This window comes from Urtica dioica, chromosome 4 (assembly GCF_054948205.1).
Source record: "Urtica dioica subsp. dioica isolate 48M chromosome 4, U.dioica_male_clone48M_v1_H2, whole genome shotgun sequence".
Taxonomy (NCBI): Eukaryota; Viridiplantae; Streptophyta; class Magnoliopsida; order Rosales; family Urticaceae; genus Urtica; species Urtica dioica.
This window is the reverse complement of record NC_142759.1, coordinates 48,750,317-48,763,747: the sequence shown is the minus strand read 5'-3', so window position 1 is coordinate 48,763,747 and position 13,431 is coordinate 48,750,317. Positions and strand designations below refer to the sequence as shown.

Below are 13,431 nucleotides of genomic sequence, written 5' to 3'. Positions count from 1 at the left end.
TACGCATTGAAAATTAGTTATGTGTTCGAAATGTGCAAAATTCTATTGAATAATAGCAGAATTTCGTTGAAACAAAATATTTAGTGGACGGAACAAAAAAAAAAAAAAAAATAGTACTTAAAAACCGAAGTACAAATAACTGATATAATTTGCTCTGTTAATTACTGATAGTTTATTTTTCTTCTTCTCTTGAATTAAGCAATGACTGGTGATGAAAGTGATGTGTTGAAGTTGAAAGAGCTTGATTACTTGGTGGACCACACAGTAATAAAACCTGTCAAGTTTGACGATTTAGAGTCTCTTCGGAAGATTAGTCTGAGGAGATATTCCTTTGATAATGAACATGGAAAGGATAAAATCGACTTTATGCTTCGATTCGTGGAAGTAGAGTCCACGGAGGCCAGTAGTGTTGACCAGGCAACGCCAAGCCTAGGAAACGACCTTTCCATGGATGGTCAAGAGAATTATTATTATTATTTTTTTTTTACATAAAACTTATGATGTAAAATTTTAGCCCATGCACATGCATGACATTGTGTAACGAATAACTAATAATCTGTTTCTTTTGTTGGTTTAGCTGATAAGCCTCGCGCCATGAGTATCTCTCGCCAGGTTTGTTTCTATTATTTGCTTTGAGTTTGTATTAAAATTCACTAGCTTCCATGAAGATTTATTTCCTTAATTTTTATATATATTTTATTTTTATATTTTTTACAAAGTAGACGGGATCACCATTATTCGAGGAGGAAAGTGATTTCTTTGTAGAGAGGTCTCATATTTCCAATCCAACGGTGGTCATAAGAGATGTTGCTGAATCAAGTTTGGAGCCATATTTCTCTTCAGAGCTAGCTTCGCAAGGTACATTCTTGCAAATAATAAGAATTAAAAACAAAATTCTACTGCTTAAAAAAATTGGACTTTCGTTTTAGAATTATATACAATATAGTCACATTTAGAAGGCAAATTGCCCCATTTGTCATCAATTTCATAATATTTTCTCATTTTCCACCAAAAGACTAATTTGGCCCAAAATGCCACTATTTATGTCAACAATGTTGATATCTATTTTTGCCATTCACTATTAGATGTCAACATTGTTGACATATCGGTGGCATTTTGGGTCAAATTAGTCTTTTGGTGGAAAGTGGGAAAATGTTATGAAATTAGTGGCAAATGGGGCAATTTCTCCATTTATTTAGAAAACAAAAAAAAGAGAAATTGCCCCATTCGCCACCAATTTCATAATATTTTCCCACTTTCCACCAAAAGACTAATTTGGCCCAAAATACCATTATCTATGTCAACAATGTTGACATCTATTTTTGCCCTTCACTATTAGATGTCAACATTGTTGACATGGATGTCAACATTTTTGACATATCAGTGATATTTTGGGCCAAATTAGTTTTTTGGTGGAAAGTGGAAAAATGTTATGAAATTAGTGGCAAATGGAGCAATTTCTCAAAAAAAAAAAAATGTTTGCCTTATGGAGTCTATTTCTCTACTATACCATAATGATCGTGTATGTATATTTGTAAATAAATTTAAAAAAAAAACAAAAAGCTTGGGGAAGTTTTGAATAGTATTATTAATTAAGTAATAAGTAGCTATATAATTTCTGAACTTTTTTTGTACCTCATAACCAAAAGAGAAATTGCCCCATTTGCCACCAATTTCATAACATTTTCCCACTTTCCACCAAAAGACTAATTTTTCCCAAAATGCCACCATCTATGTCAACAATGTTGACATCTATTTTTGCCCTTCACTATGAGATGTCAACATTGGTGGCAAATGGGGCAATTTCTCTAACCAAAAAAGGATGTTGCGTAAATAAGATTTAGGTAATTTTGACGAGAAGAAATTAATATGATACTATATACAGAGGCGGAGAGCTTGGAAGTAGTGGATAGTACCGGAGAGAACAATGTGGATGGCCTAATTAATACCGAACCAGAACTAATTTTTCCGACTCTCTTAAACAACGATGGAGGAGAAGAGCTCGAGGAGTCGATGATCGTTAAATCAAGCAACATTCCAAGCGTGGAGTTCCGCGACGAGGACATAGCCGGCCTCTTTTGATCTGTCTTGGTCTGGAATTTCTAATAACATATTTGAGCTTTTACCCATGGCCATGGTTATGGAATTGGAACTAGCACCAATCAAACATGACCCAAGTGTTGTTTTGTTTTTCTTCCTTGTTATACCGATGGGTGTTACTATACCAAATGACTTTCAAACGTTTGTCTGTCTTACAAATTATGATGAGAGGCTAATCATTGGTTAAATTTTGCTTGAAATTTCTTGAAGAAGTAATCGATGACGACCAAATTTGCTATAAATATAAATATTGGACTAGCTATCATCCTTTCAACTTTGAACATTTGAACACTTGAAGAGAAAGGATATGTTCTCTCCTTCTAAATTTAATGTAGGTATTTTTTTCATCAAGCCCCTCAAAATTTTAGTAGTTGCATTGCACCTTCATGCATTTTTTTTTTGTGGCATCATTTTTGGCCCATATGCTGGTTTCTATAACTTGAATCCAATTTCGGATCGAAATATTTTTTTAATTCTCACATTGCCTTAGGGTAAATTTTAAAAATGACTATTTTTCAATGATTATTTACAAAAATAACTGTAAATTGTTGTTCAGTAGTCTGATTGTAATGAGGCCAACGGAAGATGGTTATCGTAAATCCTTGATTTGTATTTGATAATTAATAAAATGAGTAGACATTTTTCTTCATTAGCATTGAGCCTTTTATTTCCTGTGTAAAATAATAAATCATTTAATCCATTCTGTATTACCTTGATTTAATGTTAATTTACATTAGAGTTTGAAATAATTAGTCCAAATAAAGCGCTTAAACATGATATGTGATTAATGTAAGACTGAAAGATAAACAGGAAAACACATATGTGAAACACGAGGTGTTATTAGACTTATTAGGAGAATTCAGTGCAGATAGTTTATACACGGCATGGACTTACATTTATAGGATGCACAATTTAGGGTTAAATTATTATACGTGTAATGAGATGGTTATTCAACTATTGGTTAGAACAACCAGATGAATAACTAACTATTTATGAAAGATCAATTAAGAGGCAATAAAAAAAGCAGAAATCAATTAAAGAAACAAAGAATTGATAACCCAATTCAGTGATAAAGCACCTAATCTGGAGGACACTGGAAGCCCGGTGGTGAAAATAAATTTACTAGTAATCAATCAGAAGTACAATGACTCAGGGTTTGCAGACTGCTTCTCAAACTGCCGTCTCCCCAAATTCTCAGATGAATATCAATCTTTGCTTCCTTCATATTAGAAAATCTCTCTTTTCCACACAATCCTCTCAGCATTGAATGCAAACACAAGTTACTCACCAACTGTGTAAAATTAAAACACAACAGTTACAAGCAATTTTTTGAACCAGCTATCAATTAAGATCTCCAAAAAACAAAAAAATTGATCCAAAGATAAGTAGATGCGTGAGATTAAAATCCAAGCAATGCATAACCAAAAAGAAACCCTTGACAAGTTTAATTTAGATTAGCAATATAAAATCTTTTGAAAATTTGTTATATCAAGAAACTAAATATGATCATATATTCTCGAAGATATCGGAACTGAAAACAGAATATTTTGAGTTTTGTTCTCACGGGAAAGACAAGTGACTTTAAATGACCGGGATTTCTTGAACAATTTATTGCAAATATTCTTAAATCACTTACAATATTTTAACAAAATAAAATCATACCATAAATGATCCATTATAGGGAACCGTGGCAAACAACATATATATTGAAGCCACATTGATGGTCATTTGAAATTTGATCTGACGTAGGTCTATACTTTTAGGTCATATTCTAGGGCTTTTGACTTGTTCATGAATAGTTCCATAACTTAATGATTGCATGCACTTTTGTGCAATGATTACCATCAAATCTTTCTTTGTGGAAAGTGAATGGTACTTAGGACTCACATATATTTCAAAGGATATAATGGTAAAATACACTCTTCTTGACATGAGTGAAACTTGCAGGATCGATGCTCATGTACTAAATATCAATACAAACTCAAATATTGAGTATAAAATGATAGTAACATCAAGAATTTAGTAGCATATTTATAGTGGAATAACAATAGAATTAATTAAGCGAATTTTGTTTTTGTTTTTATAAATATTCTTCGGAGTTTGAGTTCTTAGGTCCATTGCCCCCAAGTCAAATCTGAGAAGGTGTTTAGGGGCATTTTGTAAGTAATGTGCATAGTTACTCAAATGTCATATTATCCTCAAATGGATCCCGAGCAAGCATATCAAGCACAAATACCGCCATCCGAAGTCGCTTTTCAAGAGTTTCAAGTGTTCGAGCAACATTATCGTGAATCCCAAAATCCAAATGAAGAAGAAGACGACGACGAAACCCAAGATCCAAATGAACAACATGATGACGAGGAGGAGGAAGATGAAGAAGAAGACGTCCCACCACCACCACCTCAGCCTCGAACTCAAGTTCCACGACCTCGACAACGTGAGCAACAGGAGGATACCCGACAAAGACGACAACGACGTGCCCGAGAAGAAGAACAACAACAACAACCACCTCAACAACAACAACAACCACCGCAACAACAACAACAACCTCAACAAGCACAAGCACCACGACGTCGAGCGAGGTCTGTTGTCTGGACGTTCTTTGAAGAGGTGATTGCCAACGGTGAAAAAGCCGGAAAATGTCACGTTTGTGGCAAAATTTTTAGCGCTCATAACACTAGAGTTGAGACGTCGCTATTGTGGAGTCATCACAGACACTGCCAGGGGGGGACACAATCTGGAGCCTCTACAACCCAAGTAAGTAACATCGATCCTTTAACATTTAGACGTGATTTAGTTGAATATTTTGTATCAACCGATCAATCTTTTAGTCATATCGAATCTCAAAGCTTTGTTAGATTCATTAGTTCTCTTATTCCAAACGTACAAATAAGTCATTGTATATAATTATTTAACTTCATTTAAATCTTCATTTCTGCCCACTTAATTTAAATTCCTTACAATTACATCCTTCTATTTAATTATTTAAATTCTTTTAAAAAGTTATTTTTTTTATTATTTTTATGCCTAACGGGGTCCCGAATTCCCGTTAGGCCGAATCCCGCTCCCGTCCCACTACATAACGGGACGGGACTCCCGTTTGGCCAATTAACGGGAGTGGGACGGATGGCGGTAGCGGGAGACGCGGGACTCCCGCTAGGCCAGGTTTACTCCCATTCATAGCATGATTACTATCTTGTTTTGTATTTGGAAAAGTGTTGCGGCGAGTAATTAAATGACTAGATTAAATAAACTAGTACTAGGATAAAAAGGAAATTATTTAAACTCGTCTTGATGAAATCTATGGTTTTGATAAGGTTGTGAACGCCTAAGGTAGTTAGGGAAGTTGAGAAATTCTCTCAACCGTGAGATAAAATATGTCAGTTGAGAAAATATCTCCTATGAATGAGGTTCTCTCTCTACTTGTGACACAAGACATTTTGGCCATCTAATTTCTATAGAAACTTATAAACAACTAAACCACATGAAACTTATTGATTGCTAAATAATAACGTTTGGTTGATTCTAGTTAATAGCCACTAATTCTATTAACAATAATTAATTGACAATTTTGTTCAAATAACTAAAGTCCATTAATTATCAATGAGCGAAAATTATTTGGGCAAAATTGTCGATTAATTGTTAATAAAATAAGTGATTAGTTAACTACAATTAACTCAGCTTTGGCTATTGTGCAAACTCTTGATTTCTATATGGCTATATAACTATAAATCTCATTTCTATATTGGGAAACTTTAAACGGAGGCTTAGGCCAATGTATTTCCAACATTCCTCAAGGTGGAAAGCGGGATATGTGGTGCCTCCTCGTCGCTCCATTGAAGAATAACTTGCATTTCGAAAATGGAGAATAACATGCTATGCTATGCCTTCAAATAACTTGCATTGAAGAAAAGGTGAAGAAACTACGAACGTTTCGACATCCTATGCCTACACTACTTGTTTTTCAACAATAAGAATGTTCATCAACTAGTTTCTAATGATACACACTACACTCTGCCGGGCCTATTCTGTTTTGTTTTTGTTTACATAAATAATCTCGAGTTAGATTTCCATTAACACATTATGAAGCTTCACAAAATCATCCATGGTAAGCTCTCCAGGTCTTGACTGCAAAAGGAATAACATAGAAAGATGGAGAACCAATCAGAGTTAATTAAACAAGTACAAGAAAGCATTTAATATAAAAAAAATTAATAATAATAAATACCGTCGTTGGGAGACCGATCTTTCCAAGAGCGTTCTCAATCTCGGTGGGCGGTCGAATGTGCTGAAGCGATCTTCGCAGCATCTTCCGTTTCCCATTGAAAGCAGAGCTCGTCTGTTTCATTAAACAAACGACAGTGATTTGAAAGAAAGAAAGAAAGTAGGAGTAAAAAACTAGTATACGAGTAAAATCTCGATTGTGATTGTGAGAAATGAAATTGACCAATGAAAAGAAGCTTTTGGTTGACGCTACGGACGGGTAATCTTCGACTTTCTTGAGTCTGAATTTGACTACAGCAGCGTCAACCTTCATGATCGTCAGACAAACGCTTCAGTCTATTTTCGAATTAAAAGCAAATGCAGAGTTTATTTTGTGAATTAATTTGTTCAAGTTTACTTGTGAGACAAACCACCTACATTGGGCTGAGGAAAGAAGTCTGTCCTTGGAACCCTAAGTTTGAGCTCCGGATCTGTAAAGAAGGAAATCATAACACAAATCAAAACCCATTTTGGAGTTAAAAAAAGATGCAGAGTGGGACCTAAGAATATCAGCACATCATGTTGTTGATTACAAGTAACTAAAAGAAAATGCCATGATTTAGAACTACCTGAATAAAAATTGATGAAGATATTTATCGATCGGTAATCGTGAATCCCCGCAGATGATTCCACTAAGCGCAAAGCTGTTTCCTCCTGAAATCGTAACAAGCATGTACCGAGTTATGAACCCAGATTCTAATTTTAGTTTAAAACCGACTTTGCAACTCCATTTTCAAACCCTTTCTTATTCTTCTTATTGCATACTTTCTAGACTTGTTTCCCGAAAAAAAAAAAAAAAAAAAAAAAAAAAAAAAAAAAAAAAAAAAAAAAAAAAAAAAGCCATCTTTTTAATTTGATTCGAAAGAAACATAAAAAAAAAAAAGCCTCGAATTATCGGGTGGCATAAAGAAGCAATGAAACTGCTTAACAATAAACTGAATCAAAGCAAACCTAAAACAGTGATATATATAAACCTCGAATAGAAAGAACCTGCAGTAAGAGAACCACTTCTGAGAAAAGGTCACCCATTGGAAGTAGTTGTTCAATTATGTCTGTGCTTATATTAAATGGAATATTTGCTACAACCTGCAAGATAAAAAAAAATCATTTGAAATAATTACCATGTGAATTTCTTTTGCTATATACGCGCAAAGATATCACCCCAATAAGTTTAAAGAAGACAGTAAACCCCATCTATCTTCTTTTCCCTGTTCTCTACATGTCTATCAAGTAAAAAATATGTCGATACATTACGCTATAAGAAGCACAGAAAGCTTGAACAAAGAAATAACCTCGCTCATAAACTGCTAACTACATGGCTATTTTATGAATTCTTAGTAGTTAAACTTATCCAAGAAGATTGATTTCTTTCGACAGCATTAAAAATAAAATAAAAGAGATCCAGATTTCTAACTTTAGCAAGTCTCGAATTAGCGTCCAATGAATTCCTAGCTTCCAGTACTGACTGGACATGAGAGCGAACATGACATTTGAGGAAGTCTTCATTCAACACCTACGGATTTCCAAAGCTCCGTTAGAGAATCAATCCCAATCAAATTTCACCATTAAATCTTTCTTCTGATACCTTGAATCGGCCTGTATCTGCAAATCTCTCACTCACAAGCGCAGCCATGTGTGGATCCTGATATTTACTCAAAACGCAATCAGCTGAGGAAAAAAATGAGTCTGTAACAAGATTATAAAAACTGGGACGGAGAGTTGAGACACAAACCTTTTCAATTCCGAGTACATAAGCACCGGCGTTAATAAGAACACTAGTCAAAGAGCCCGTTCCGGGACCGATTTCCAACACAAAATCACCTTCCCCAACATCGGCTGCGACGGCCAATTGCTCGTTGATCTCACCGTTTAACATATAATGCTGCCCATAATACACACACATTATCATAACAAGCTTTGCTTGGGGTAATAATTATGCCTACTAACTGCTCGACGAAATGCCTCAACGAGGGAACACAAAAGTCACCTGACCCAGAGATTTTCTGGGGAAACGGCCTTTGGAATTGAGAGCTTTGAGAGTGGCGTGGTAGTCATCGGGGCTTTTTCGTCTCGCCCCTCCTCTCTCGCCTCTCGTCGTAGAACTCGCTGCGACTCTCCGTGCGCCGGCGGTGATACCGTGCGCCGGCGGTGATGGCTTCCGCGTCGTCGTTGAAGATATTGGCGGGAAATTCTGCAGCAGCAAAGACATATCTGTATTGTTTTCTTCGTTTTGTAGTCCCACAATAATTCGTTACGAGTTGATAAAGTTTAGACTTTTTCATACACAGTCGATCAATAAAAAAAGGTTCTATTTTTTTTTTTTTTTTTTAACTTAAAAAATCGTTTTTATTTTTATTTCTTCCTTTGGTAGTTTTAAACGACCTTAAAAAATTTAGCAAAGTAAAGACAAAAAGCATTATCTCTCGACTAATTATTTGGTCTGCCAAAAACTTTTTTTTTAATTATTTATTTGGCTGCCAAAGAACTTCAGATGAGGAGGAACAAGCATTGTTTCAAGATCTGAATCGAAGATTTGGGAATTTGGGGAAAAACTTCTCCGAGAGAAAAGATGCGATGAAGAAGAAGAGAAGAAAAATAATTTTCTCATTAACTCAAAAAACAACTCAGAACAAACATATATAGCCTAACGGTAACAAAGGATCCGTAAAGACTACAAAGCCCTCACTTACATATTGTTAAGTAGGGACAAAAGCGTAAAACAACAAAAAAAAAGGAAGATTAGCCTAAAGACTAGCCTCAGCATACAAAGCCGTACAAGCTAGCGAGCTGAGGAGTTGAGCTCGCTGGAGCGAAGCTCGCTGAGGAGTGGAGCGAGCTGAGGAGTTGAGCTCGCTGGAGCGAAGCTCGCTGAGGAGTTGAGCGAGTTGAGCTGGAGCGAGCTGTTTTGGTGAACTCGTTGTTTTGGTGAACTCTGATACTCCCCCTCAAGCTGGACGAAAAATGTCCTTGAGTGCAAGCTTGGACATAGTAGAACGCAACGCTGGGGCAGATAGAGGCTTTGTGAAAGCGTCCGCTAGTTGATGCTGAGAACGAATGGGCAACAACTTCACTTCTCCACGTTGCACATGATCACGCACAAAATAGAGATCAATCTCGATGTGTTTTGTGCGTTCATGGAACACTGGATTAGTGGCAATGTACACCGCCGCTTGGTTATCGCAAAACAAGACTGTCGGACCTCGTTGTATGACTTGGAGATCACGTAACAGTTGCTGCAACCAAAGCACTTCACTGGTGGCAAAGGCTAATGCCCTGTACTCGGCTTCTGCAGATGACCTCGACATTGTGCTTTACTTCTTGGACTTCCATGCCACCAAGCTATCACCAACAAACACGCAGAATCCAGTGATGGAGCGTCTTGTGTCCGTGCACGTGCCCCAATCTGCATCTGTAAAGGCCTTCAACTGTGTAGATGAAGCTGAAGAGTAGAACAATCCCTGTCCATGTGAACCTTTGATGTATCTCAAGAGTCGATGTGCAGCCTGCAAGTGAATGTCACGAGGTGCCTGTAAAAACTGACTCAATGAATTCACAGTAAAAGAGATATCAAGACAAGTAATTGTTAAATACAACAAACGACCAATCAAACTCCTATAATGAGTAATATCTTGAAGAGGAACACCATCTTCAGAATTCAAAACCATGTTAGGTGTCATGGGTGTAGACACTGGTTTAGAGTCTAGAAAACCATAGTCTTCCAGAATTTGTAAGGCATACTGTCGTTGGTTCACTATGATGCCAGTAGAAGACCTGGCTATCTCCAATCCAAGAAAGAACTTTAAGGGTCCTAAATCTTTCAGTTTGAACTTGGACTGAAGATAGGCCTTCACTGAGTCAATGATTTTCTGATTTGGTCCTGCAACAATAATGTCATCTACATAGAGCAAAATCAGAACAAAATCATTTCCAGAACCACGAGTATATAAAGAATAATGAGATTTAGATTGTATAAAACCAGAACCACATATGGCATGTGTGAAAGTGATGTTCCACTGTCGAGAGGCTTGTTTTAAGCCATATATCGACTTGTGTAACTTGCATACAGTCTTCCCTGCACCATGTTGTTGCTCCCCCTGTCTCTCATACCCCATAGGTAAGTCCATATAGACTTCCTCAAACAAATCACCGTTTAGAAAAGCATTGTTAATATCTAGCTGAGCCAAAAACCAATGTTGAGAAGCCGCAAGAGCTAGCAAGGTTTTGACTGTAGTAAGCTTAGCTACAGGTGAGAAAGTGTCAATATAATCTACTCCCTCTCTTTGATTGTAGCCCTTCGCTACTAGTCTGGCTTTATGCCTTGATAATGTCCCATCTGAGTTATACTTATTTGTATAAATCCATCGACATCCAATGCTTTTATTTGATGGAGGTAGGGTTACTATAGACCAGGTATGATTGTCCTCCATAGCTTTAAGTTCTTCTACCATTGCTTGTTGCCAGTGTTTGTGTTTGCAAGCTTGATGATAATACTGGGGCTCATAGTTATCTGAAACAGAATGAACATAATTCTGGAAACTATGTGATAGTGAGTCATAACTACAAACATGAGAAATATGATGAGGAGAAGGAGCTTTAACACCTGGATTTGCTCCAACAACGCTACAATGGTAGTCTCTCAGTTTAGTTGGAGGCATTCTAGGCCTGTCTGATCTTCTTAGATGCTCATGAGTTTGAGTCCTTTGATCCATGTCAACTTGTTCATTTTCAGGACTGTCAGCTGGACCATCTGGACTCTTTGGATCTGGTTGAGGCAGCTGTTCTTCAGAATGCCTAACAGTCTCATAATCACTGTTAGAGTATTCAACGATAGCAGGCATAGGTAAAACAGTATTAGGGAAAGGGTCAATGATCATGTCTTTCACTCTTTTGCTGTGAAAAGGGAAGACATGTTCATGGAAAATAACATCACGTGATATAAACACTTCTCTAGATTGTATATCTAGTAATCTATATCCCTTAACCCCAGGTGGATATCCCATGAAGACACATTCCCTTGCCCTTGGCATAAATTTGGTCTTATGTCCCTGTAGAGTAGAGGCAAACACTAGACAGCCAAAAACTCGCATGAAACGATAATCAACTTCTTTACCAAAAAGAATGTTAAAAGGACATTTATTTGATAATAAGGGAGTTGGTGTCCTGTTAATGAGATAGACAGCTGTGAGAATACACTCTGACCAGTATTCAATGGGAACTTGTGCTTGGAAATACAAAGCTCTAGACACGTTGAGAATGTGTTGATGTTTACGTTCCACCACTGAATTTTGCTGGGGTGTCTCAACGCATGAGTATTGATGTAGGATGCCCTGTTTTGAGAAAAAATCTGCAAAGACTAACTCCTTTGCATTATCAGATCTAAACTGTCTAATAGTACAAGCAAACTGATTATTGACCATAGCACAAAACTTTGGAATCAAAGAGTGAACATCAGTTTTATTTCTCATGAGATAAACCCAACAAAACCTACTACAATCATCCACAAGAGTAAGAAAGAATCTATATCCTGAGTGTGAGGTCACTGAATAGGGACCCCAAACATCGCAGTGAATAAGATCAAAGGCCTTGTTTGACATGTGATTGTTAGAGATAAAGGGCAATCTACGCTGTTTAGCTAAAGGAAAAATGTGACAAGGAAGGTTTTTATTTGAAGAAGAGTAAGAGAGAACAGTTTTTAGAGAGTCCAATCTCTTGTAAGAGAGATGGCCGAGTCTCTTGTGCCAAGTCTGAGCAGTGATGTTGTTGACATGTGTAGCTTGATCATTCCTTAGCACATAGAGTCCTTCATGTTCCTCACCCTTTCCAATCATCTTCCTCTTCAACATATCATGTATAGAGAAAACACTATGTGTAAAGGACACCATTATTGAAGAATCTAATGTCAAAGCATGCACTGAAATCAAATTAAATTTGAAGTCAGGAATAAACAGGACATCTTTGAGCATCAGATTCATGTTGATAATGACATCACCATAATAATTCACAGGGATCACAGTGTGATTAGGCAAAGTCACAGTGGAATTCTTCAAAGATTTCATATTAGAGAAAAGAACCCTATTTGTACAAACATGACGTGTAGCTCCAGAATCCACAATCCAATTGAGATTAGAGTGAGTAATACAACCTGAACCTTTGTTTAAACATCAAGAACCTGTATGGAAAGATGTCATGTTGATGTCAATGTGACCTTCTTGTGGTGTTGGTGCGGTAATTTGATGCGATAGCATGTTGATGATCTGGTGGATCTGCTCATTTGTCAGATTTGCAATAGTGCCTCCACCTGATTCTTGCTTTCCTTCAGTCACGCTTTCAGCCACATTCAACTGGTTCTTTCCCTTGGGTTTGTATCCTGGAGGATAGCCATGGAGTTTGTAACACTTGTCGACGGTGTGATTTGTCATTTTGCAGTGCGTACAGTAGAGGCGCTCTTTCTTGTTATTAGGTTTCTTCTGGTCGTTGAGAGCCATGGCGACTGAATTGGATTGATCTTGATGAGCCTGATTGTTAAGGCTCACTGATCTTTGTTTCTCATCTTGGCACATCATGGAGAAGACCTTGTTGATCGGTGGTAGAGGATCAAGAAGAAGGATCTGACCACGAACCGTGTTTAAGGAATCGTTCAATCCCATCAGAAACTTCATAACATCTCATTCTGCATGAAATTGAGTAGTTCTTTTGATCCTCCGCAGGAACAAACACATGGAGGCCTGTAGACACTCTGTTCTTCCCAGAGAGTCTTGAGTTTCGTATAGTATACGCCAACAGATTTCTGATCTTGAACGAGATTCATAATCTCCTGCCTGAGCTCAAAGATCCTAGGGCCATTGCTCTGCTCATACCTCTCTTGGAGATCCTTCCAAATGTCAGTTGCTGAATCGCTGATGACCACGCTTGAAGCGATTTCTTTAGTGCAGCAATTGAGGATCCAAGTGATGAGACAATGTTGTTGTTCCTTTGCCAGGCATTGAGAAGATTGAGATTCGATCCTTCTGGCTTCTCAATCGATCCATCAATGAAACCTAGTTTGTTCTTGATCGATAGCGCCATCCT

The 13,431-nt window shown here is 37.2% G+C and overlaps 2 protein-coding genes across 2 annotated transcripts; one reads left to right on the top strand and one right to left on the bottom strand.

Annotated features, from left to right (window-relative positions):
- The first annotated feature begins 201 nt into the window (after positions 1 to 201).
- LOC149401784 (uncharacterized) lies at positions 202 to 2,114 on the top strand. Its single transcript, XM_089610888.1, has 4 exons — positions 202 to 454; positions 578 to 612; positions 723 to 858; positions 1,886 to 2,114. Exons 1-4 carry the CDS (start codon positions 202 to 204, stop codon positions 2,080 to 2,082), a joined length of 621 nt encoding a protein of 206 aa, XP_089467014.1. The 3' UTR covers positions 2,083 to 2,114.
- Positions 2,115 to 5,964: 3,850 nt separating this feature from the next.
- Positions 5,965 to 8,637, bottom strand: PFC1 (Ribosomal RNA adenine dimethylase family protein). The gene is made up of 10 exons (XM_089613614.1): positions 8,351 to 8,637; positions 8,096 to 8,245; positions 7,949 to 8,005; positions 7,778 to 7,876; positions 7,354 to 7,449; positions 6,933 to 7,017; positions 6,742 to 6,794; positions 6,548 to 6,631; positions 6,329 to 6,439; positions 5,965 to 6,228 (listed from the first exon to the last, which is right to left on the bottom strand). Exons 1-10 carry the CDS (start codon positions 8,570 to 8,572, stop codon positions 6,163 to 6,165), a joined length of 1,023 nt encoding a protein of 340 aa, XP_089469740.1. The 5' UTR covers positions 8,573 to 8,637; the 3' UTR covers positions 5,965 to 6,162.
- Between the last annotated feature and the right edge of the window lie 4,794 nt (positions 8,638 to 13,431).

What these genes read in the sequence shown, in the direction of transcription:
- LOC149401784 (XM_089610888.1), top strand. Translation starts at nt 202, where the DNA reads ATGACTGGTGATGAAAGTGATGTGTTGAAGTTGAAAGAGCTTGATTAC. An exon ending in AAACGACCTTTCCATGGATG is followed by an intron (nt 455 to 577) that starts GTCAAGAGAATT and finishes TTGTTGGTTTAG; the next exon opens with CTGATAAGCCTCGCGCCATG. An exon ending in CCATGAGTATCTCTCGCCAG is followed by an intron (nt 613 to 722) that starts GTTTGTTTCTAT and finishes TTTACAAAGTAG; the next exon opens with ACGGGATCACCATTATTCGA.
- PFC1 (XM_089613614.1), bottom strand. Translation starts at nt 8,572, where the DNA reads ATGTCTTTGCTGCTGCAGAATTTCCCGCCAATATCTTCAACGACGACG. An exon ending in ACTTCTTTCCTCAGCCCAAT is followed by an intron (nt 6,632 to 6,741) that starts GTAGGTGGTTTG and finishes ACGATCATGAAG; the next exon opens with GTTGACGCTGCTGTAGTCAA. An exon ending in CCAAAAGCTTCTTTTCATTG is followed by an intron (nt 6,440 to 6,547) that starts GTCAATTTCATT and finishes TTAATGAAACAG; the next exon opens with ACGAGCTCTGCTTTCAATGG.